This window comes from Calonectris borealis, chromosome 1 (genome assembly GCF_964195595.1).
Source record: "Calonectris borealis chromosome 1, bCalBor7.hap1.2, whole genome shotgun sequence".
Classification (NCBI taxonomy): Eukaryota; Metazoa; Chordata; class Aves; order Procellariiformes; family Procellariidae; genus Calonectris; species Calonectris borealis.
In genome coordinates, this window is record NC_134312.1 from 76,682,511 (window position 1) to 76,708,355 (window position 25,845).

General features: G+C 45.0%; 3 protein-coding genes across 5 annotated transcripts in view; 1 reads left to right on the plus strand and 2 right to left on the minus strand.

Moving 5' to 3' along the window:
- Window positions 1-21,415, minus strand: CYB5R3 (cytochrome b5 reductase 3). 3 transcript variants are annotated; one of them, XM_075161494.1, is made up of 9 exons: window positions 21,220-21,415; window positions 16,246-16,377; window positions 12,392-12,464; window positions 9,778-9,884; window positions 8,290-8,419; window positions 6,574-6,657; window positions 6,351-6,436; window positions 3,983-4,082; window positions 1-2,514 (listed from the first exon to the last, which is right to left on the minus strand). In XM_075161494.1, the coding sequence occupies exons 1-9, from the start codon at window positions 21,238-21,240 to the stop codon at window positions 2,342-2,344; spliced, it is 906 nt and encodes a 301-aa protein (XP_075017595.1). In that variant the 5' UTR covers window positions 21,241-21,415; the 3' UTR covers window positions 1-2,341. The 3 variants fall into 3 exon arrangements, with proteins under 3 accessions (XP_075017595.1, XP_075017587.1, XP_075017603.1); XM_075161486.1 differs by having other exon boundaries at window positions 6,574-6,652; window positions 8,285-8,419; window positions 21,220-21,290; XM_075161502.1 differs by lacking the exon at window positions 3,983-4,082 and having other exon boundaries at window positions 21,220-21,290.
- Window positions 16,296-25,845, minus strand: part of LOC142087313 (lactosylceramide 4-alpha-galactosyltransferase-like) — a 22,287-nt gene continuing 12,737 nt past the window's right edge. Inside the window, exon 3 of the transcript XR_012675422.1 lies at window positions 16,296-16,377. The gene's annotated coding sequence lies outside the window, so the exon portion shown is untranslated. The remainder of the gene's footprint in view (window positions 16,378-25,845) is intronic.
- Window positions 25,519-25,845, plus strand: part of LOC142087361 (poly(U)-specific endoribonuclease-A-like) — a 10,310-nt gene continuing 9,983 nt past the window's right edge. The window contains exon 1 of the mRNA XM_075161515.1: window positions 25,519-25,770. Coding sequence (XP_075017616.1) covers window positions 25,760-25,770 — 11 coding nt within the window. The 5' untranslated portion in view covers window positions 25,519-25,759. The remainder of the gene's footprint in view (window positions 25,771-25,845) is intronic.

Consider the following 25,845-nt stretch of genomic DNA (forward strand, 5'->3'; position numbering starts at 1 on the left):
TATGCGAAACCAACTTTTATTACTGACTTGTTTAAATGCTATAATACAGGACCATCAAGCAAAAGGGACTGTGACACAGTTTTGTTTCAGTAGATTATATAAAATCCCTCTCTTTATTTATTAAAAGAGCCTCATGTTCACAAGGAAGATGTACAAAATAAAGGTAAACAGAGGAGACTGGAGTGATAGGGAGAAAAACAGAGACAGTTTACTCCTTGACTCGGCATCCAAATACAGCAGTTTTCACCAAACTCAAACCAAAGAAAGAGAGAAGCACTTGAGCAAACAAATCTAACAAACAGGCTTGCTTTTTTTTTGAACCTTCACTTTTGCAATTATAGTTTGTCGCTTACGAGGTTGAAGATGATGTGCTCAGTAACACACAGGTGATTCACCTGCAAGATACTTTATTTCTTACACAGATGTGAAAAAGCCAGTAATTGAATAAGCACAGTAAGTAACACAAAATAGTTGATGTGTAACCAGCAAGAGTTATTTTTCACAAGAAAACTTCATTAAATACAATAATGAAAAAAAATTACGCGTATCCCACAGTGATATAAACCAGCAGCAAGATAATTTCTCTCATATTTCTGCTTTTTGCCTCCTAAAAAAGGGACTGAAACTTACTTGAGTATTATTTGAACTTTGGAGCATAGTATTAAAGAACAAGTTTCAGAAGCACACATCAAAAATTCACGACTTCAGAGGCAAGCGTCAAATTAATAAAATCAATAACAATATTATCCATTTGAAGTTCCTTAAATTAACTGTAATATCTTTTTCTCCTTTTAATTCATGCTGAAAGTTAATCTTTTAAGTGCACAGTACCCATCTGGTGCACAGGCACAAAAGAAAACATGGCAAGCTATAACCTCAAATACCTACCCCAATCTTTAAAAAAGTGGTATTATACACTGGTGCTTGTAGCTAACTAGCATCCACATTACTTCATGTATGACTGAACATCCTTTCGGTCTTTCGGATTTCATCACCAGAACAAGATTTTTAGTTTCACAGATTCCTTGCAGGACAGCTCTAATCTCAGCAGCATCTCTGTTGTTTAGAAGCAGAAGGTTCGGCACACAAGATGCCTTAAGCTTACTGAAGACTAGGTAAAAGGCTGCTGTAAAAAAAAATATATTAAAAAAAAATAAAAATCAGAGCTATAGTAAACAGCATCTAAGAAACAGTTTTAGATTCAGTGAAACATTTGAATTTGCTGTCAGTTTGGTGACTTAAGGCTGTTCCCATGCATCCTTACCAAGCAAAACCCTTCGGAGCTTTGCCTGAGGAAGACGCGCAGGCGAGTCCCCCGAGTGTGTGCATACATACCGCATCCGAAGCTGGGCCACCTGCCGAAACCCACCCTGGCAATGAAACCTGAGCTCCCTTTGTTCCAAATCCACCTCTGGGAAACAAGAAACTAAAACTAGATCCAGTTTTCACCCAGCATTGTTTTCACTCCACAGGACAGTGCAGAACAACTGCTTTTGTACTCCTATGGCACCATTTGCTATTCAAAAGTAAATGCAAAAGTCAGTATTTTTTTTCAGTATTCCACACACATACAAGCAAAAAATTCCAGCTATTTGTGGAACCGTGCACAAAGCCGCCTGCTTGCTGTAGTTTCTTTCATTGCCCAGGGATGAGAACTGCAACCAGCTGGAAAAGTGTTTGCATTTAAGAGAGGCTATACCAAAATACAAGGGAACAAATTTTGTATTGCTGTCTACCTCTCTGTTTTGATTAACAAGGCAGCTTGAACAACTTCAGTCATAAATGGTTAACTGTCATCCTTCAACTGAATAAGCATCTTTACGTTTCTGATGTTGCAAAGATTATGCATACAAGGCAAACACTCCTGGCCCTTATACTGTAAAAGCTCTGTAAGGATTAAAATTTGGCATAAGCAAGGTGAGTAATCCAGCACATTCTATATATCTTCATACCTCATACCAAATAAAATACTGGGTATGCACAGTGTTAGGAAGTAGGATATTACCACCATTTGATTACAGTGCTAAGAAAAAGTGTAAATGAGTGTTTACTGCCCTAAGCAGCTATACTGTCCTCCCTTGAGATGGAGTATACAATATAGCCGAGCACTAGGCATCACCACCTTTCCACAATACAGTTATTTCTCTGCAACATACAGTACAGTTTTAGTACAGTTGAGCTTAAGTGTCTTACTTGCCAGAGATTCAGAAAAAAAGAAGCATTTTTAATGTAAATGTAGCTTCCCAGCACTGTGCATCAGCTATCTCTGTAACTTCATCCTGTTCCCCATTAAATGTTTTTCCTTCCCTTCTACAGAAGATCACTGAATTATCAGTCGTCTTTAGAAGGAGAACCTCATGTCCTTGGTGTAGCCCAGTTTATCCAGGTTGGGAATGCAAGCGTACTGGATCATTGGAGGAGGTCCACACATGAGGATCAGAACATCGTTTTGAGGTGGAGGCAGGTGGTCTCTGATCATCTCTTGGTTCACAAATCCTTGGCTGTAATCCCAATCTGTTAAAAAAAAACGAAAGTAGGGGAAAGCGAATGAGAAAAAAAAAGGAGGAAAAGACAGATACAAGCCACTTTAGAATGAAGTGTGGGGGTTTGGGGTTTTTTTAGTAACATTCTGGACTGTAGCATTTGTACACTTCACTCGCATTAGCGTCCTCAACACAGTTATGCTACATGGAAAAACTGCCACCTCTGCTTTTAAGATGCAAAACTGATGTATGGAGAAAACAAAGGCTAACTTAATAAAGCTTGCTAAAAGCCCCAAGGAAATCTCAAGCAGAGCTGTGAACAAAACGTGAATCTTCTCAGCTCCAGCACTGTGAAATAACAACATCCACACTCCTTACCCCACTGTTTACAAGTTCACTAGGGGAAATCTAGCTGATGAAGTTGTTCCCGGTTGGAACACTCACGGTGCTAATCAATTAATACTAGGATTCAGGTTTACCCATCGCATCCCCAGCCCTGGATGCAAAAAGCTGCTGACCTAAACCTTTGGGCGCAGTAAGACTGACACATTTTTCTCCCACAGATTGTCCAAAAAATGCCAGTTTTGGTCTGGTTTCTCGTATGGTAGTGAAAGTCTGCAGAACAGTGTAGAGGGGGCCTAAGGAGGAACTTCTATCGCAACTGCTAAGATCAGTTCACAATTCACAAATATCAAAGAAAAGGAACAGTGATTAGAAATTCCAGGAGAACACTAATTGCAGAAGATGACATGACAGCAACAGACTGTGGGGACAGCAAGACCCTTCCCCCCACCCTACCGGAGGTGTATTCTTGGTCGCAAGGTAAGAGAAGGCATCGGCTTTTCCTTCTCTGCCCCAAACTACCACAACAGCAGTAACTATTTAGCCTTTTCTTCCTCAAACTTGCACAGCTGAGGAAGGCACATTCAGCTAAGCTCATCCTCTCATCTAGACCAGTCAACTACATCACATTATCTTTAAAACTGGACCGCACCAAGCTGGAACAGTATTTTCATTGAAAAACACTGTTAATACAAAGGCAATTCCATTGCCTAGGAAGAAGATCTGCTACCATGAACTGCCATACAATGACAGCTTGGTAGGAGTCTGCACTTGGCCGCATCTCCATGAGATCCAGTGCCTCTGACACTCCCACTGCAGCTGCCTTAATGCATGCTCTAAACATGAGACAGTAAGATAACATGTTATATTTATGTCTATGGGGAAGGAGAAAGGAAGAGTAAATAATGGTAAATTCAGGCGTAGTCACAGGAGGAACATTGCACTGAGGTGAGCTTTGTAGCTTTGGAAACACTGCCGGATCCAAGAGTTTCTCTGCATCATGTGTGAAGAATGATGCTACTAGACGCATTCAGACACGATTCATTAAGCAAGAAAGGAGCTCAGAAATATGCACATGACATAGCATGTCTCCTGTCGAACACATGCATTAATACTCGTAACTTAAGCTTCAGTGGAAGCAGCATGTTAGATCTTACTTTCAGGTGCTCTGTCCAGTGTGTACCAACACTTAAAGCGACCGGGATTCTGAACTTGGATCTCCTCTAGCTCAGAACGTAACAGGATATCCTTCTCGGTCTGCAGGATAAGGAAAACAATGATTAAGCTCTGCGTTTGAGTGTAGCCCTCAGATGACCACAGAGCATTAGCTACTCTACAGCCCTGTGAGATGGAACAGATTATTCACCTCCGTTTTACAGGCTGAAGAGAGCAAACACAAGTTACTTCCATGACTATCCTGTAGCAGAGCTAACAAAAAGATTCATAACTTCCCCAAATCCTCACCATGCAATGCCTTCCCTCTAAAAAATAAAACAAAGCAAAACCTGTATCAAAACACAGAACCTTCACTTGTTCAGGGAATTAGTGGTAGTATCAAAGGAGTAAAGCCCTCTTTTAGCACTCCTATTACACAAGCAACTTCCATCAAAAAACTAACCATGACTGCACCCAAGTATCTCCCTACTCCTCCATACTGTGCCGCTCAGTCAGGAAAATGCCAGGTTTTCCACCTTTGCCGCTTCAAATTTCATCCACACTGCCATATGGAGATTGCTCCATTTTTAAACAGGATGTGGAACAAATAACCAGAAGGGTATCGAGTTCTGATTGGAACAACAAACGCTACCCAGGGTATCAAGTTCTGCTCCTCCCTGATGCAACATCATTGAAGGCCAAAAGAAAGCCTTATTCCCGTAAGAGCAGCTGCAGTTTGGGAAGGAGGGAAAAGGGTAGAGACTAAAAGTGGTACCATCCTCTGCAGCCTTAATACTTTGGCACTGAGGACACCACTACACTGTAACTGTGGGGGTAAGGAGGAATGTGCCGGCAACTATTGCCGAGAAGGTGCCTATTTCTGGATCTGCAGTTGCATGTGTTCCAGAAAAGCTATTACTGGGCCTGACCAACTCAAAGCATGCTAGTCAGAAGCACAGTACGAGCCCACGTACAGTGTCATCTGTAATCCAACACAGCACTTTCAGGAGGGCCAAAATAAAAGATCAGCAAAACACACATTAAAAAAATACTTTCAAATATTTTAAAATATTAAAAAACATCTAGTCTGCAGGCTTTCCTGACTGACCGCTTGTCGTGAGGCTGCTTTATATTTGTGCAGCTACTGGGTACAAGGACTCTTTAAAGCCAAGGATTGATATTTACACAGGCTGTTGCTAATAGGCAGGCAACTGTTCCCCGAGTCCTCCCTGCAAGAAGCAGTAGGTTTTCTAGGTTGCTGAAGCAGCTCTAGCCCTGATTAGCCATTCTGAATTACTCATAGCAAATCCTGGCCCTCCTGCCCTGGTACCGACTGCACTTCCTGCCCACTCCTAGCGCTCAGCAGAGACCAGCTGCTGCAGCCGCACCAGCGGGCACCGGCAGGGCTCTTACGGAGGTCTTACTGTAACAAAGCATCAGAAGAGGGCATCTGTTGGCACTGGGATCATAGCTTCTGGGTAGGAAATTCTTGGTTTATAATTCAGATATGGTACAAAGGAAATGAGGACACACTGAGTATCAGAGGAGAAAGGAATGACAGAAAAGAGCCTCAAGAAGCTAGAAAACACAGGCATGAAGTGAGGTTCACCACAAATAATGGCTCATAAGCCAGAAACAAATATTCATTATGATGGAGAAATTTAAAAGCAAAAGGATTAACACCAGAAGAACATCAGGCAAAGAAGGGGTGTTGCAGTTCAGCAGCACACCACCATTTGGGTTGCCTGGTCATCCAAGAAATCTCTATCGCAAGGACTCCATGGATGAGAGATCTTCCTTTTGTCCAGCACGGCAGTACGATACACCTCAAAGAGCAATAGAAACGCATGACGAACTGACAGAGGGAATGGAAATTAAAGGAGACAGCCATGCAGAATCACAGCTCCATAGTTGAAGGAGCTGCTGGAGACCACTGTTAATTTTAGCCTCACCTAAGGTGTTCTCAAACAGAAAGATTCCACATAAAACCCTGCTGCAAAGTTGAGGAGTTACAATTGCTGAAGGAGACATGTTGCCACTAAGAAAGACAGCTCTGAAAGTCTGCCCAAAACATCAACAACTTGCACAAAGGAATGCAGAGTTTTAAAACATTTATAAACTGGATTAGAAACAGAGCAACGAGACATAGGAAAGCCAGCATTAGCTGCGAGGAAAGCAGCATTTCTGTAGTAACACTAAAAAACCAATTCATTATAGTGCTTTTACACGGGACGTTTTCAACATTTCAGTTCACTTCTCCCCTCAGGGTTTGTATTTCTGTACCAGGTTTTCTCAGCAAGAATTTTGTTTGCTGAGTGGAGTTCTGTTAGTTAAGTAAAACTTTATAAACAGAAAAAAGGACAGAATTACCTGATTAGCAAAAAGCAGCTGACAAATGGTAGGGTCATCTTTGTCTTTTATGATTGCTCGAATGATCTGCAGCATAGGTGTTATCCCTGAAAGAGAAAAGCAGGTCAATGACGCGAGAATGCGAAGGAGCAAAAGCAAGCACAAGTGAGCACGTGAGAGAAAAGATGAACAAATACATCTACCAGCTGTCAGAAACCAAGGACGACTCTTTACGTATACGTACCTGTCCCACCTGCAATCATCCCCACATATTTCACTTTCTTAGTAACTGGTTCAGCTTTCTTTTCAGGCCGAATAGCAAACTTGCCTGGAGAGAGAGAGAGAGAGAGAGAGAGAGACGGAAAACATTGAAGCAAGCAGGAAACTGCGCCTGTGATCCCTTCCCAGCACGTTCAGCTAACTGACTTTGTTTCAGCCCTGTCACCCTTCCCCCTCCGTAGAGCAGCAGCGGGAAAGAGACAAGGTGAAGATGTCACGAATTAAATCCTGAAAGATGATTAGAGATTGCAAGACATATGATGGTAACATCACTGACATGGGTTATTACTTACTCCTGACTACAGCATCAAGCCATCACTACCTGTATTTCTATTTGCTCCTGTCCCATACCCCCAGTGATATTCAGAAGCTCAGATTCTGGAAACAGTTCTACACAAAGGAATTAATCTGCTCAGAGAGTTTATTTACCCCACACAGATTATTTTAAGGGAAAAGCTTAAATATTAATTTAATATAAGGGTGTATTTTTTTGTATATTTATCTCCTCTTTTTGAGCTGATTTGCCAGTTTCAGCCAAGTCTGACAGAGAGTTTGAAATTGCCCAAAATATTGTATTTGTTGTATTCACACCTCTCTTCGTCCAGGATAACATGAACACAACATACAAAGCTCTGGAAAACCACGTGTCTGAGTTCTGCTGCTCACAAAACTGCCAGAAGGTTTTTGTGACACATTTGTGGCTGCACTATGCCAAAGTGAGATACTTCATATTGGCATAAAAGTACTTCCTACTGATAAAGTTCACTTTCACTTGGGAAATTAGCATTGGACAGTGCAAATACCAAGTGTTTTTATCACTGTATAAACTACGTCCATATAAGCAGGACGAGAATTCCCTTCTTCGAGAATAGTATCAGTAACAAGCACTTCTATAGTCATATAACAATCCCCCTCAGGATGGCCACTGACTTAATTAAGACACTAGCAATTTCTTCTGTACAGAGATGCTAACAACAGAAAAGAATCCCTGTGCCTAGTGGGAGAGGTGAGTATATTGAGAGTACCTGCCCAAATAATAAAAGGTGATAGCGAAGGTCAGTTATGAACAGCATGTGTAATCAAAATGTAGCCACAGAGATTCTGCCCCTCTACTCCACTCTGGAGAGACCCCACCTGGAGTCCTGCGTCCAGCTCTGGAGCCCTCAGCACAGGAAAGATGGACCTGTTGGAGCGGGTCCAGAGGAGGGCCACAAACATGATCAGGGGGATGGAACGCCTCTCCTATGAGGAAAGGCTGAGTTGGGGCTGAGACATTTTAGCAGGGCCTGTTGCAATAGGACAAAGGGTAATGGTTTTAAACTAAAAGAGGGTAGATTCAGACTAGATATAAGGAAGAAATTTTTTACAATGAGGGTGGTGAAACACTGGCACAGGTTGCCCAGAGAGGTAGTAGATGTCCCATCCCCGGAAACATTCAAGGTCAGGTTGGACGGGGCTCTGAGCAACCTGATCTAGTTGAAGATGTCCCTGCTCATTGCAGGGGGGTTGGACTAGATGACCTTTAAAGGCCTCTTCCAACCCAAACTATTCTATGAGTCTATGATTCTATAAAGACTTGAACCAAGCTGGCAAAAACTGTGACCAGTATTACTACTGCTTTATAATGGTTTCTTTGGTATTGTTTCCTCTGGATAAATTGTATCTTCCAAGTCAGCCTTGCCTTTTCCTTCGTAGACAAGTAGGCCACTTGGTCCTCTGAAGTCAATAGTATCCCCTATTTTCAGGCTGTCTAAGTATTGAGACATCTTCCCTCCATCAGGAAACTTTGGATGGATACCTCTAAAGTAGATCTGTTAAAAAGAACAATGAAGCAATTAATCTCACAGCTCGAAAATGAGCATATGCCCTTCAAATATTTAGGTACCCATACTCCTCATGCAAAGAAGACAAGAACTACATAAAGAAATACTATCAATGCAGATTTGACTGATAATAAAAGAGAAGCATTGAGTTTTCTGAAAAAGATTAAAATGCCACTCTTGCCCCAATTTAGATCAGATTGGACACAGACTGGCAACTTCTCCACTGTATTTCTGTAACATAGAAAATATCTCTAAATAATGAACACGATTTACACCCAAGTTCAAAAGGGGAACAAAAAAAGCCACTGTGATTTCAAACAGAAAAACTTTAAGAAAGATCCCTGACAGCTCAGTTGCAAAGGGATATACCCAAACCTCCTTCTTGGGATGCCAACTGTTTGTACCTCAAAGTTAAAGTAACAAAAAAAGCGGATACCAACTAATTGAATATTCAACTGTTCACCAACAGGTATCGGTGGATGTAGTTACATTGCTGGAACTGTGCTGGTTTTTTTATTTTAAATCACATAGGTGTGAAAGAGTTCAAGCTGAGACTAGCTACACCTTTACAAGAACAGCATCATTTGCATGCATGGAGAGCCACACTGGGAAGAAGGAGTCTTGTGAAACGTGTCTATCTGAGTCAAAGATTTACATGTTTCCCTTGTCATGTCTTCAGTTGAAACGCCATGCTCATGAAGATAAGTAGGTAGTAAAAGGCAAATTCACGTCTACTTTCACAATAAATGAATAAAGTCTTATTAGTTGTAAAGAAGAAAAAAACTTAAGAGTAAAATTCTAAGAGGAAATCCAGTGCAGATATTCAGGTTTTAAATTCCTGTCAGCTTTAAATATATTTGCTTAGTCTAGCTACCACGAGACAAAACAGAAGTACATTATCACAAGACTCAAAATCACATTCTTGCCAATTAAATCAGTCATTCACACTGTCTTGATCAGTAATGATAATGATCACCGCTCTTAATGATCATAATGACCATATTACATTAGCTTCAGAAGAAGCGGACAGTTCAGGCAAGGTTAATTCCTTATTTCAGAAAGATTAAAAAAGTGTGTGAACATCTGCAGGTCTACACAGATTTTGGAAAATTGCAGTATGCAAAACGAGAAAATTATGCAGCACCTCATGAGACACACTCACTAAAGAAGTGCTTGCAAAATGCCGTATGGGTTGTAGGTAATCGCAGATCACTTGTTACAATAGTGGAAGACTGCAGTGGCACATACCTGAACAGAAGCCAGCACATCAGACTTCACACAGCACTGCAAGTGTAAAGGTGGGCTCAGGAGTTGCTCAGCCTGGTAAAAGAGCGTGACATTCTCACCTTGACAACAAGATCCACAAAGCCCTTGTCGTCATCACTGGAAACTGGAGTGTAAGGTCTAACAACCAGAGCTCCATCAATCCGTGCAGACAGGTAGATATGCCGTCCTGTATGCAGGGAAGAAAAAAAGCAGTTTGCTTTCAAAAGATTCTTCTTTCAGTGGATGTACTGATTTGGCATGGACTGCAAATGCAGTCTCACAGTTCTCCTAACTACCTTGTTTGAGGACACCACTTTTTCCTCTCTCATCTTCCTGACATTGTAACACCTTGCCGGAGTTGTTAACGATGCACAGATTCTACCTGGAAGGGCAGACAACTCTGCTGCTAATTTTATGTGACAATCATATCTGTTCTGATAGCTTCATGAATTTGCATGACTGTACGCGAGATCTTGCAAAAGATGTGATATGTCTCTGCCGTAAAGACAGGTAAGAAGGACACAGGAGGGGAAAACTGTCAAGTGCTGTTCACACTTCTTTATTAACATGTTAGTTATAAACTGTTACAGTTGAGTTACAGCTGAGTTTACAACTGTTCTTACTTTGACCACAAATCACTCATATCTACCAGGAGGTCTTCCAGCTGCCATTGCTAAGGCACTTTTCTAACCCTGCCATTCCTCCAGGTTAACATTTGAATGTAGCGATCACAATGACTCACAGTGATTCAATCTGTCACACATTCACTGAGCTCTCTAGAATAGCTTCTTTTCTCAATGTCTACGTTTTTGATGCAAAAAACCTAAATTAACTCCTTCAAAAGGTTCTCCTATAAAATTCCAACACCTTGAAGAAACCCAAGAGAAGAAGACCTAGGGAGGGATTTGGTTTTTGTTATTTTATCACCACTAGGTCAACAGAACAACCTATCTTTTAAGATGAATGCAGCTCTCCAAAGACGGTGCATCTCCTCTGCCTGTTATGGGAACACGAAGAGGGGATTTTACCAGGAGCTGGTTTGCCAAGCCGGAGGGCCAGTGAGGCAAACCAGTGGGTGAATGAAGATGTGCTGCCTGGTGACTTGGGAAATCAGCAACTGTAACTCACTTGAAGCTGTACACGGACATAATGTAAGGGTGATTCAAATAACCCACTCAGCAAAGCTTATACATATCTGGTAGCACGCATGTTTCCTGCTAGGGAAGACCTGAAGGGAGCTGCAGCAGCAGCCTCCCGTTCCTCCTCCAGGCAAGGGGTGGCCTCGCCGCCCCCTCCTCCAGGAACAGACCCATGGTGACCACTACAGACTGTGAACCAAGACAGACGGGACCGCTGTTGGGACATGTCTCACAAGAATTGGTACAGATCCAAAAAGGTGTCCCCCCAAAGGGAAAACATGCCGTATGCTCTTACTTGTTAGAGCTTTACCCCACCCTGACAGCACAGCAGCTGGCAGCCTCTGCATGGGGCCATACACAATCCCACTCTCCCTCAGAGTGAATCGTGTTTTTTCCTGTAACGCTCCAGCTGGTGGGAAAAGCGAAATGCTGGTGCTGGACTACGCATGCAGAGTGCACGCCAGTATCTGTTCCACGGCTGCCAAGCCTGCTGCTCCCAGCTGCTTTTACCACCCGCACCAGCTTGCAGCTCTCTTTGCTTCCCAAGTCTCGCCCAGTAAACCACTCCCTCAGTCACCCACCGAGTAGCCCATGCAGAGCACCTCTGGGAGTGTGCTGCTCCTGGGACCATGCAGAGCCAGACACGGACCTTCTCAGGCTGTGCTGAAACAACTGGCTGATTTGCCCTGACCTTACTAAAACACTGGAGGAAGCTGTGGCATCCAGCAGGCCAAATTCACGCCGGACGGCTTCCTTTCTGTTAGCGTGTAGGACAATAACAATTACAGAGGTGAGACAGCTCACTCCTCAATGTTCACTACGGGCAAGGGAGAGAAAACCAGCTTTGCCCTCATGGCTACTTAACAGGACCAAGAGAATAATATATCCCAAACAAGAGGGAACCTAAACACGATGAACTGTAATGCTGGAAAGGTGCTGAGGACTACCACGAAGCACCTGATCCACAGATCATTGCAACAGATTGTTAAAGCAGAAGTCCCTATTAAATACAAGTCACAATTAAATGCTCGTTATATGAGCAGTAGGAAACAATAGCACTAAGCTATTATGGAAGGCAACACGCCACATGGCAAGGCCTAAGGAAACATCTACCCCATGGTGACTAAGAAGTTCCATGAGACTGGCTGCAAATTCAGAAGTGAGCAGATCATCTGGTAAACCGCATGTGTTAGAGGAGAAGTAGCTGAGAGCGCTGCCTCGGGGGATGGAAAGGGACCACAGAGACCAAGCACTTCGGGAATAACACACACTGGAAAGTTAAGACAGGGAAAATACGAGTAAAGACCAGTGTTTGTTTCTACTGCCTTCACAGAAACAAGCTGGATGTACACTCTCTGTAAGTACACAAGATTTCAGACCCTGCAGATGACTCACAGCATGAGGATAATCTTGCAAAGCTCTAAATAACCAGCTCAAGCCATGTGAACAGTATTTGAAGTTCAACAGTTCAAAATGTAGGAAAAAAATACCCACAAAATCTCTTATGGTATAATTAACAACACTTGGATTCTCAATAAGGAAAGACAGAACGTACCTATAGGGAGACCCAGAACGTGATCTATGGAAGGGAGAGCAAATCGAAATCTTCTTGTGTCATGACTAACTTCCTGAAAGAGGAAAATAAAAAGAACAATCAGCTATGTTGTTGGGATTTAATGTTCGTGATTTCACTTGTAAAACCAATACGGTAGTCTGGCTTCCTGCAGGATTAAATATTTGGGGGAGAGCAGCATCCTGATTGAAATTTTTGCATAATGCAAATATGAACTCCTCTTAAAAATCAGGTGACATTCATGGGATTGAAAAAACCAGCAAAAAAAGACAAAGAAACAGCCTACAGCCTAATGCCTCATCCAATTACTTTCTTTTTTTAAAGCCCTATGGGACATAATATCCTTTCTAGAGAAAATTTCATAAACATCCTATAAAATATTGTAACGCTTTTTTTGTTTGTTTGTTTTTTTTTAAAGTAACCAATGGAGACAGATTTCTTTCTCATCACAGTTTGTCTAGTCTTCACTTACGAGTGCTGGTCACACTGATGAAATTTTCTTCACAATAAATCATTTTAAGGTGAATGCTGAAGAAAGAAGGGAACTGAGTGGCAGTCTAAAAAGTGCTTCTCTGTACTTAGGTCTATTCAGGAACAGTAACTGCCATTGAAAATTCCACTAGAAGGACAGCTAACGTGGACTTAACACTGCTGCTCTCACTCTCACACTGACCGCTGCTGTTTCTGTATGAAAATTTCAGTACCAACTTCACGACGACAAAGCTGGATTTTGCCAATAATCCTTTATTTTAAGATGCTGTCTTTAACAGCATGGAGAAAGAACAAAGTTCTGAATTCCCGGTTAATCATCTCATCAATTAAAGTCGAGATAGCTTAGCCAAAGGTATCTGAACACAAGTATTTTGGTGCATCACAAGAGACAATTGTGAGAAACACTAAAAGGCTCAAGAAATTCCCAGTACCCAGATCAGCATGCCTAGGCCTTGTCGCTGTTACATGGCCAAGACACTGAGCATGCCATTCAGCAAGTCGTTAATCAAGACTAGATTAAAGATCTAGAACGCAGAAGCCATTTCCAGCATGGGGTCATCTGCGCTGCATTCCCCAATGCCATCATTTGGCATTGCCCTAAGCACCTGGAAGCCCTTGGCCTCCGGCTACCAGCACGCATTTCTGTCTCAAGTTGCAGGTGCTGAGGAGTCTTCCACATGAGAACAGTTTTTGCAGGCTGGTGCTTTGCTGAAGTCACTGAAAGCCAACAAATGAATTACGCTTACCATTACAAAAAAAAGCCCTGAGGTTGCGGGCTTTTTTAAGGTGTAAACTAAATTAGCACACCTAACTATATTATGACAGGTTTTTTTCCTATGCTAAACTCTAGGAAGAAGCCCTGTGACCCCTATTTCTCTGTCCAACAGTCGGCAGGTATGGCATACTCAATTTGGGCAGATGTTAATGTTTCAGCTGGTGGGTAAAAGGCAGACAGGGGGTAGAGGAAGAAAGTCTTCTGCTCGCAGCAGCTTGCCAAAATGGTATGTTCGATTTCCACCTTTCATACACAAAAATCTAAACTGCATTAAAAGATACATATATGCCAAACTAGGCATTCTCTAGACCAGTGCTTTTCAAACTTCAGATTGTAGTCACCTAAAAACTGTTTCTATGTAACTGTGGAATCCTTCTGAAATTTCACGTACATGTATTGCTGCATGGCAGCCCAATACATGTGACTCAGTTTTCCGTTACAATCATCGGTCCATTTTCTTTAGCTGTGAAATCAGTCGAAGCGGTTCCTGCCACCTCCCTTTCTGGTCAAGCTTCTTGTTCCTTTGCTTGGGCCACAGTCCACTAAGAAAAGTTTCTGCAAGGCCATACTCTCAATTATATCATCAAAATATGTCAGGTTAAAAATTACAGCCCCCAGCTATTCCCAAAACAGGGAGTTCATTTGTTCATTTTCTGTTTTAAACTAAATCATTTTGGTGCTCTGCCGGTGAAGGTACCAACAGCTTCATATTCACAAAAAGGGAATGATAAATACTAACATGGGAACAGCAGAAACTTTAAAAATATGAGGGTCTTTAGCTAGGCTGGGCAAGCAAAAGGAGCAACATTACAAGGTAAAACCAGCCTACTGAAAATTCCTCTTGCAATGGAAGGTAAACGCTAGCCAACCACACAGATATCTTGAGTAGGCTCCACAACCACACTGAGAGCCACGATTCTCTTCCCAAGTTAAAATGTTTTTGTGTAATGACAGCTATTTTTCGATTAAAGTTCTCATCTACTTCAAATTTAATAGCTTGTGAAATACAAACTGAAGCATGTCAGAAAGACTCTGACTAATTTCATCTTTCCCAGACAGGTGGATATGGCAATGTTGAGAAGTTTAGTACCAAAGATCAGAGTGTTTTCACCAGATTTTTGGCACGATGTTAGAAGCTACTAGCACTTATTGTACCAGGTCATTATTTTTCAAAATTAACTTGTTTCCAGGACACATTTCCGATTTAGGCATAAAATAATAAACATTCATTAGTCAAATATTCTCAGTTGATCAAGGTACCACATGCAGCAGCATTTGACCTCGTTATATAAGAGCTGCTCCTCCATCCCAAGATCAAAAAAAGGCATACAAAAAAAACCAACAGAGTAACAAAAAAATCAGTATTTAGAAAAAAATCCAGTGAACTGTGAATTCTCTTCTGTTACAAACGGCTACAGCAGAAACCTGCAAGTAGCTTGATTCGCAGAAGCGTGTGCAGTGCCTCAAGCTTCCCTCCCCTCCTGCAGGTCAGGCAGACTGTACCTGCAACCACGTGCTACAGATCTCATGAGTAAGTGGGGAGTATATAATAATAGCATTGTTGCAGTACACACGGGAAATAAATTCAGTAAGTATACATGGGAAATAAATTCAGTAAAGCCGCCCAACCCAAGCCACAGGGAGGCTTTCAGTTCCCACGAAACCAGGATTTGGAATTACAATAATCATTTTCTTTGACAGGCAGAACAAATAAAAGGCAAGCTATCGGTGCACTCTTTATGCCTCAAAGAAAGCTCTGTTCCAGTCCAAAGCCCTCTTCATCAAAACTCTTCTGATAACTTTCTGACTAGCTCATTGACTTAAAAAGTCAACACTAAAAATATCTTCAGGTGTGACTTCACACCTGAAAAGCCAAGATTTCTATCTCATGCTTTTGATGGTAAGTTTACCAAGGGAAATCTGGACTTTTCACCTTTCGTGGCTTTGGTCCCCTTCCCACAAGTTGAATTACCAACTTCTGATTGCAAGATCCACCCCTGAAAGGGTCATGACTTTCCTTTGAAAAGCTGGTTGAGCAGCCTGGGAGGTACAGAACAGCTTCTACTTTTAACAGAGGGAAAGAGAAGCTGGGACAGCTCAGGCGCTGTCAGGACTACATCATTTAAACACCTTTCTTCCTGTAAGAGTACATAAATCCACAAACAGGAATCAGTATCAACATAGTTCTGACAACTACTACGCTGAATGTTACTGACCATGAAAAAACTGCCTGCTCTGCCTGACAGCATGACTTCTGTCTCATAGCCAATGTAGTAATGCAGAGTTTAGGAATTTCTGCTGATGTACTCCATGACATGAGACACACGTGACAGAAAGTACACGAGTTTGGTCATTGTAAAGCAGCATTCTCCACTTGTAACTTGCTTGGAAACAAGCTGCTTGCAGAACTGCAGAACTCAGTTACACTAGGCAAGGAGCATTTATAAAGAAGTCCTTTCCTTAAAATACAAGTATTCGCCCTGCTTCAACATTACCCGAGATTTAAGAAGCTATAGGCATTTCACAGTATCCATGGAGAGGTCATACTCAGCACTGTACATGCACTTACCTCCTTATCAATCAGCCTCAATGCATACTTCACTTCAGGATCCTTCAGAGTAATGGCAGGATGGGGATTCTTGAAAAGCCTCAGGATGGTGATGTAGATTAGCCGTATTGGGTATGTCACAGCCCAACCCAACTGCAGAAATACAGAAAGTGTTAGACACGTGTGCATAGCAAAAGAAAGTTATTTTGGTGAGAAGTAATATGGTAGCACAACATGACAATCTAACCACTAAAAAAAATGTGTTTCTTTGTATTAATATGAGCAGGAAGAGGAAGTATTAAAAAAAACACCAGCCAGCGTAACACACAAAGTTGCTTTATGAATATCTGGCGTTACTCCTACGTTGAGGCACTTGGCATACCGGCAGAGGGTTGTCAAACCTGGCAGCTCGACAGAAGTGAGGATGCCACAGCTCCGTGTCCCCAGGTCCAACCACTAGCAAGACTGAGCATTTATGTCCAGCAGGCACGCACATGGACACACACACACACCACACGCCAATATACACACATGGCTGGCCACACTGATCAACACAGACAGATGCTCACACAAACAGCACCAATGGCCTCATGCTGTTCCCCTCCCTGACCGATCAAGATGAAGGTCCATGGGTGGGAAATATATATACACACATGTGTATAAGGTAGATCCACCAGCAGCTGGCTTAGTCTTCACAGCAGCTGTCCCCAGACTCCAGTCTGCCCAGTTGCTGACATCTGGGCATACAAGCCGCTGTTGCACAGACCTCTTCACACATCATCACATGCGCTGTGCACCCCCAAGCAATTGGGGGTCTCACATTCGACCACAGACCCCACTCTCTCTGTGGCAGCTGGCCAGGACCTCCAGCCCCTCCAGCAGGCAGCGCCTTCAGTGGTCTCACTCTCAGAGATGCACACACGCCTGGTTCCCAGGCCACCTCACCTACTTGTTGGCTAGTCCATCTTGATCTTTGCTAGCCACCGCACGCTCGCGCTGGGTGCTGGCACCACAGACGCACAGGCCCTCTGACCTGCAGTCTGGCTCCAGGCACTAGCGCTTACACCTCCACACGGACATGTGCATACAGAACAGCATCCCTTCCCCGGGAAAGCAGCTACAGAGTTTAACGAGTTTAACAGGACAGACTGTGCTAACTGGTTGCAGGAGACAGCCAGACAAGGGTACAGAGCAAGCCTGTTTACACAGGGTCAGCCCTTTTTATCCCTTTATCCTTTTATTTTCCCGGCATTTGTTCCTCCCCAAATGGCCTCGATCCCTGCCTTTGGTTCCTCCCCTAAACGTCCCACAATCCCCAAATGCTCTTGGCCTGCATCCCGTGCCCCCACAGCCTGCAAAGGGAGCCAGCCTCCCACTGACACATGCAGACGGGCATCACCCCTGACCCACGGGGCAACGGCACCCCCAGACAGCTCTGAGAAGGGCTGGGGCTCATTTCTCTGAGTGGGTTATTGGGGCTCTCCCGCCTGCCGCTGCCTCTGTGCTCCTTTGTGCGCATGTGTGTGGAGATAAGCCTTCACAAGTTGGCTGCTCTCCTGTGACGGGCCTGGGAGTAGCCAGGTCAGGGTATCACCCAGGTTCCCCCCCCAGCATTGTGCCTCTGTGCTCCTTGGTGCACACATGTGCAGACAGGCTCCTCAACCATGTCACCTAACGCGCATCACTGCTTTGCGCCTTTTACATCACAGCGCTTGGAGGCAGATGGAGACATGGTCATGTAGCCTGCTGCAGACATGAGCTTCACCCCTGGGCTGAAGCCCCACAAGATGAGAGCAGGTTATGCCCCCACACCACACCACCCTCTCCATCCCCGACACCACGCGTAGGCTGCCTAGCCAGGAGAGACTGAGTGGCCACACCAGCCCGGGAAGGCAGAGAAGAGACCATGCTGCTGCAACTACAGCTGTCAGACAAGACGGAAGGAAGATGTCATCTCCCTGGCCCAGTGCCATATGCCTCGGGCACTTGGTGGGTCTATGGGGCTGAAAATGGGTCACCCACAGGCTACAAGCGCAGAGCCTGCCAGGACCGTGCTCAGCTAGAGGCCCGTGCCTTCGTTTCTAGTGCCTGTTCCCAGGGACAGTCCTGTTCTTGCAAGGTTAGATAGCACCACAACAGCCTACAAAATCACCTGTGTAGGTAGACTTGGACCTAACTTAGGACAGGAGAATAAACTGAGTAACTACTTATAAAAATCCTCTCTAACTCTGTAATTTGTTATTCAATGCTTTAACAGAGGAAGGGGGAGTGTAAGGAAAGCAGCAAATACTTAGATTCTTAGATTGCATATAATGCACTAACTAATTTTTGGAAGTGTTCAAAGGCCTCCCCTGTTAGCTTTCACTTTCATTTTATTTTAAAGGGACCTGACCAGTCTTTTAGAAGCACATTTCCACAAGTGTGACAGTTCTCAGGAGACTATGAAAGACATGTCCTACATTATTATTACTAATACTATGGCAAGTGTAAAATTAAAAAAAAGGGACAGCATAAACTCTCTCTTAAAATGCTGCTGTACACATTTAAAATATATCAACACTGGGTACAGCTTGAAGGCACACGATGCCATACATACACACACTGCATTTTTCACTTTTATTTGAAAATACTGAAATAGCTCCAAACAGGTTGTTTCTGAAGAAGCTGAAGTTTACAGGAATGTTATTCCTTAATTCCTACAGATCCACGAGATTACTGCAGCTCCAGGAAGAACTTTTGTTATTGAGTCACAAAAAAAAAGGGGGGGGAAAGGGGAGGGGAAGGGAGTTGTTAAAGAAAATGACAGAGCAACAAATAAACTCCCTAATGAGAATTGCAATAGGTTAGTGAGACCTGGTGGAGATAGCAAGCTGAATCTGCAGAAGATGATGTTCCAAATAAGACATTAATATGTTAAAATAAACTAGTTTCATTTACACATGAGCCTGTCTAAAATGGACCAAAAAAAGCGCAGCTGTGATCTAGCAAAATTACAGCTGAAAATGGGAATTCAAAAAACTTAGGCTCAGTCCCAACTCCAACACTAATGTATGTCAGTAACAGCTGATCAGGAAGGCAGGAGAGTGGAGTTCAAAATACCATCTCTGCAAGACAGCTTCTTCACCTATGTGCAGAGATAAATGCTTTCTCCATCTTTGCAAATCGCTTCTGGGTCATCATATGTCAAGTGAAAACTACCACAGCTGTTCAATAAATGAGATTAACACGTTCTTTCCCCAAATGTGCACAATCACCATTTTTTGACGCAAGGCACCAGATCTGAGTCTATTGAAAGAGAACGCAGTTTAATTTTGACAAATACTTTTAACACAGTGTTAGCCTCGTGGAGGGCAATTTGTTATTCACGGTCAATTAGTGCAAAAGCCTCATGAGATTTAGCCTGGAAAGAAGCAGCACACCCACTAATTCAGCTAGCTATTTTAGTTCCTTACTCAGAAGATATCAGCTGGTGGGCAGAAAAAAGGGGAAGAACTGAAGGCTGAATGATTACAAAAAGTTACCCTTGCTAAGAAATACATTATCAGTGTTAAATGTTGTCTATATACTCTTACCACAGGGTATATCGAGATATTCATGAAGATAACTGCCCTGCAACCATGGAAGCTGCATCAGATCTACAGCAGCTGAGGGAGCGACTGGCTGACCATAAGGCCAGGAATCACTAAATGAAGATCTGGTGACTCACAGTTTCCAGTTGTACAAATCTTTGGTAACAGAGATCACAAAATAAGTAACTGAGCAGGAATTTTTATTAATGGAAACAAACCTCTGTGGGATAACAAAAAAGGCCACAAGAGAAAAGCCATAGCATCAAGACTGCCAGCCCTTTCCGCTAGGGCGTGGTGAGCAAAACACAGTTAAACGCGTAAGCTTATGGCAGGACACTCCATCACCGAACTGCCCTACAAACACTGAAACCAAACGCTTCTTTGGCAAGAAAAATATTGTACCCTCAGCTCCAATCCCACCTCCCCCACTTCCTTATTCAAATCCTATTTTTAAGTGATTTTAATGAAACATTCTTCTCATCTGTTTCAGAAAATGATGAGAGGATTAAGGGGCAGGCATTTCTTCACTTCTGCAGCTTTAGCAACTCACTCATCCTCTTCTGTTCAAGTAACCTAATAAGCAGCTGTACCCAAACTAGCATATGTTGCACCCACCTCCGTCCTGCTCCTCTCACAAACTCAAAGCCAGAAGTGTTTGAGCAGGTGCATCAGAGGAAAGAACGATGTGTCAAGCAGCTGCGGAAAGAGGGTAACGATGCATGCTACAGATAATAGCACTGCAAACCCACCACTCGGCAGACATGATCCCGAAAGAGCTCTCCACTACAACAGCAGCTGCCGGGCTGGTGGTTTTAAAGCCATCAGCACGGACACTGAAAAACTATTCAGGGAACTGGGAGAACAAAACCGCACACGCCACGGCAGCCAACACAGGCACCATTATCCCACGCACAAGAGCCATACGTGTCCACACTGCCACACACGCCCCAGCCCACGCCAGCCACGAGAAGGTCCCAGAGCCACCGCATCGCTGCGGGGGGAGGTACGCGGCTCCCAACACAGGCACCCCCGTTCTCCCTCCCGGATGATGGCTACACGGCAGGGGAGGCAGCAGGGGCCTCGGGCACCCTGTGACACCGCCCAACGGCCCCCGCTCTGCTCAGGCAGCCAGAGACGGCCCGCCCCGGGGCCGTTGGGACGGGCCGAGCGGCCGCGCCTCTCCCCCCGCCAGCGGCCAGGCCTCCGGGCCTGAACTCGGGGCCTCAGCTCGCTCAGGGCCTTGGCGGAGGGAGCGGGGGGCGTGTGTGCAGAACGCAGCGCCTCGGCAGCCGGCACCCCAGCCGCCCGCTGCCGGGAGGCGCAGGGCCTGCTTCCCTCCTCCATCCGCCGGGCCGGGCCGGGCCGGGCCGGGCCGGGCCGGGCCGGGCCCGGCCGCCCCCCGCCGCCCGGGGTAGGGCGCACTCACCGTGCTGAGCTGCGCCCCCATCGCTGCCCTCTGCCAGAAGGCAAAGCACCGCCCGCCCTGCCCCGCCCTACGACGTCACACCGCGGCCCGCCAATCAGCGCTGAGCCGCTACCGCCCCCTGGTGGCCGCCAACTGGTTCCCCCCCTCCCCGCGCAGGCCCGCGGCCCGTTCCACCCGGCCGGCGCCCGCCGGGGCCGCGGGGTGCGGCGCGGCCGCCAGGGGGCGGGCGTTCCTCGCTGAGGCGCCCGGGGCGGTGGCCGCTGCACCCGAGGCCGGGGCGGGGGCGGGGCCCGGGCGCTGGGCCCCTCGCCCGGTGAACAGGCGGCGGGGCCCGCTTCCCCCGCGGAGGTGGGGCGGGGTGGGGAGCGGGGTGGGAGAAGCGCTGCCCCCGTTGTTTCGGCTAGTGCGCCCCTGGCCGGTCGCCGTGGGGAACCGCCGGCTCGGGTACCGGGGCCCGGAGCCGGCGCTGGTCGAAATGGCCGCGGGGCGCGGCTGCCCGCAGGCGGGCTGGCAGGGCGGTACCTCCCGGTGCCTGCACAAACCGCAGCGGGAGGCGTGGAAATGACACAAAAAATGAAATCCTGTAGTCGTGCTTTCGGTGCTGCCTGTGGCGGGTTTCCCTTCCCCGCCTCTCCCCGCCACACGGAACACACACGCGCGTGATTTTTATTACTGCTACCACTTCCATAAGCCTGCCCTTATTGTATTAGCACACCATATACATAAGGCCCTTTTGCCCTGGATTAACTGCATAAATAATCATGGGGGAAAGCAAGGGTCATAAAATTACGGTATCTTCCTTTTCTAACCAGCAATCAAAGCCCCGCTCTCTTTTCAAGGTGAGAAGAGGGTAACTTCTTCTAATGTCAACACCACAATTCATTATTACATCAAATAAACTTCTCTCAACTTCCCCCGCTTGTACTGCTTCAGAGCCAGCACCTGCACACAACCAGGAGTAAGGAGAAAGGTGCCTGGGTGCCAGGATGCCCTGCACTGGCACTTCTGAATCCTTCAGTGAATCTACTCTGTCTCATCTAGGCCAGTGATGGCCAACAGCCTGATTCATTAATGGCAATGTTTATCCGAAAAGCACAAGAACTGAGCTGTGCAACAAGAAAGGATGTTTCAGCCAGACCGCCTAAAATTTTGGTTTACATTGATGTGTATAAATTAATGACTAACAAGCAAATGCGTCTTTGTGTCTGTGCTAAACGTGAAACGCTTCAAAGCTCTTTAATTAGTATGTCTTAACTTGCAGTAAACAGGCCTCGATGATTCCTAGACACAATTTCTCCTTACAAAATCAAGGAAGGCGTATGCTTGACAGTCCTAATATTAAGATTAAAAAAACAATAACAAATTACCTCCCTTAGTCCCTCATCTCACACAGGCGTACGGAGCCACCTGCGTCCCCAAGCACTCGCTTCCTCCCAGCCTCTGGGTTTGCTGACTGTGCAGGCAGCTCATCTGGCTGTGAGAACATTCATAAGGCTGCCGTGGTTTACCTATTAAACCTGGGAATTAGCACTGGTAAATAAAGGCAGGTTAACAGACCAACCTAAAGGTAAGCAGGTCACGTCACTGCACAGTCTAGGTAAAGACATTTAGCTGCAGGAATGGAGTTATTTATTCCTGGCATTTCTATGACAAAACCATGCCTGGCTGTGTAATCCTCTTACTCTTCTCTTTGAAGACAGCTGCTGCACCAGAAACTCCCGAGTAAGCAGAGGGATTATAACAGCGTTGGCTGGAGAGAAGGACTTCAGGATTGGGAGGCTGAGGCTTAGGAAACTGGGGGGATAACGAAGAGACAGGCTGGGCACAGGGACCATGCAGCTTGGTGGGAGACAATCTGTCGGGTGAGGCTCCAGCTTGAGAACTAATGCTTAAGGAAGGGTGGAGACCTCAAAGTCCCCACTCCCTGCTCTCAGTGAGCTGTGACCTGGGTAGGTTCCCACTGACCAGCCCAGGCCATATCTCCACTACTTTTCAGTGTTGGTCAGCTTGTGGAGATTTGTTGGCAATAGCCAAAGCTCCTATGGGAATGTCCAGCAAACCCAGTTTCTCAGAAACTTTTCTCTTCCCTATATCCACGCACAAAAGGTGACCCAAGGGCCTGCTCTGGCTTCTCTAGGGAAAGGACTGAGCCTGCTGTAGATCTGCATGGTGTTTGTTCTAGCTGCCAGCTTTTACTCAGTCTGCCTGAGTGAGCCTGTCCAGCGCAAATGTGCCCTTCGTGCATGTGTGAGCTCTGGCTGCTTTGGTGTGAAAACCTGTAAAGCACAGTGTTCTCGCTCACCCTCTGGATCCACCAACAAGGTTTAAATTAACTCTGAATGAGCCCTTTCCCTCTTCAGGGAAGTTTAGGCACCTGACTAGAGGTGACAAAGCAGAACTTATCCATTGGCCACCTTGGTTAGAAAACCAAAATACTTAGTCCAGAAATGCACAGAGATGCCTACATGCTTTAGAAACAGGTCTTACTCACAGGCCTTCCTTGATCCTTGACCTTGGCAAAGGTCAGCATCTGATACTTGAGGTGGCAGTTTTGTTAGGCAGAGCGTCTTCCGCAAGTCTATTGCCCCATTCCTTTGGAAATGCTGTTCACATGTGAGTGAGACAGTGCCTAATACTCTCCTCATTCCCTTGTGCCAGAAAAGAGGAACAGAGAGCAGGGGGAGCCTGACCTCAGCTCCTGCGCAACAAACATACACTGCCCTGTGCAATAGGTTTGACAAAGCATTGCCTGGTCTCTTTGGTAGAGAAAGCCAACCCACGGTGTTAGCAAGGCCACTCTCTGGACACTCAGGTTTTCTTACTGCCTGCGTTAGACCTTGGAACTACCCAGATTCTGTGCTGATCTCATTTGCCTTTGATCGATACTTCGTTTCTGTTGGCAAACGCACCCTTTTACACTCTTTGGGATCCGTAAGTTTTTCTTAGCCCAACAGCTAAATCACAGGACAGAAGTTTTACAACAAATTTAAGTACACGTTTGGTTACAAAATCGCTAGCGATGCTACTGATCTGCCCTGTAATTTTATCAAAGGTTAACTTAAATACACTGGCTCCAGTGATGCTGCTGCTTGTAAATGGAAATTCCCTGGGCTCCCATCTGGGCTCTTTCTGCTAATGCGAATAAAGGAGTTGCAACTTTGTTATGGACAGAATATGCCCACTAGCTTTTGTATTTTAAATGAAAGCCAGGGAAAAGGCTTCCTGCATTCAGCTGATAAACACAGGCACTGTATTTTTGTCATTTATCTTGCTTACCCAGAACTGCAATAAATAGCAATAAAAAAAAAGGTAAAGAAAAAATTCTCCTAAAATTAAGGATATTCAATTTTGAGATACATTAATTTCCCCTACCAGTGTCAGAAGGAAGCTTCACTTTTAAGTGAGCTAGCTGCATGTCTCACCCCTTATGCAATTCCATGTGGCAGGCATCCTCATTACCTGCAGCTTTGTTCGGCTCTAACATGGTTCTTTGAAGGGGTACATGGACCAGAGGTGCAGAACCATTTCTATAACTGGTAGCTTAGCATCAAACCATTTTGGCTTCTGTATATACATATATACAGTTTAAACCTAAAGCTATGTTTTTCAGGAAGTAATTATTATGAATAAGAAAATCATAAAAGTATCAACCAAACAAAAATAAGCTTTAAACCATCTGAAGGTTACTTTAGCCACATAATGAATGCATGCTTCCCAGGACAGGCACTGGAAGGGGCACCTGCACTTACCAGCACCTGCCACCACCTGCTTCCAGTGGTGCGTGCAAAGTGCTGCCTTTGTAAAACATTTCCTGGTTATAACGCCTCCTAATATTTACAAGGTCACAACTAGCAATTTCAGCTGTAAATAGAGAAGCACATGGTTTTTTATTTTTCTTCCCACCTATAATTTTTTTGGTCCTGATTTATTATCATTTTCCCTTCTATTGTCAAATAATAACTGTATATAGAACAGCAAGACTAGAATGGCCCATCCGTCTCAGTCAAGGCTTTCAGACTTGAAGAGCTTATTTCTGAGCCCAAAATTCATGCAGAGATCTAAAATCTGTTAACAAACAATCCAACATAACTCCAGAAGCAATGCCGTGACTCATGGCTGCAGTTCATACGAGGATCTCAGGTTCGTATCTGAAAACCCAGGTGGGAGAAGGCTGCGGTTGCCGTGTGTCTCTCTGCTGTTGCCTTCTGTATTCTCTGCCATGCTGATTGTCTGCGGCAATAAGGCGAAGCAGGAGCCTGGTAGAGGTGGCTCTGACTTCCTGGTCTGAGCGTGCCTGCACGGAGAGAGGCGTGAGACGGGCTACTGTCCTTATACTCTACGTCTTCTTGTGGGGTTTGGCACCTCCCGCCTCTCCCTTGCCTTCCTGCACTGCCTGTCAGTCTGAGTGACAGTCCTCAGCGGGTAAGCGGAGTATAAGAGGGAGACAGCTCCATGCCTTCGACTACCAGAAGGATTTCTGAGCTTCAGGTTGCATTTTCCCTGCTCAGGGTATTTGCTAAGAGAAAAACTTCTTCCTGGCATGGCTAATGGGTAAGAGAAAATCATACTAATTCTTCTCTAATGCGAAGGGCAGTGGGGATGGGATATATTCGTCTGGGAGACGTG

Coding starts and splice junctions, on each gene's coding strand:
- CYB5R3 (XM_075161494.1), bottom strand. CDS start 21,240: ATGGGGGCGCAGCTCAGCACG. Junction 16,378..21,219: donor TGGGGGCGCAGCTCAGCACG/GTGAGTGCGCCC, acceptor GTATTTCTGCAG/TTGGGTTGGGCTGTGACATA. Junction 12,465..16,245: donor TGAGGCTGATTGATAAGGAG/GTAAGTGCATGT, acceptor TTCCTCTTTCAG/GAAGTTAGTCATGACACAAG.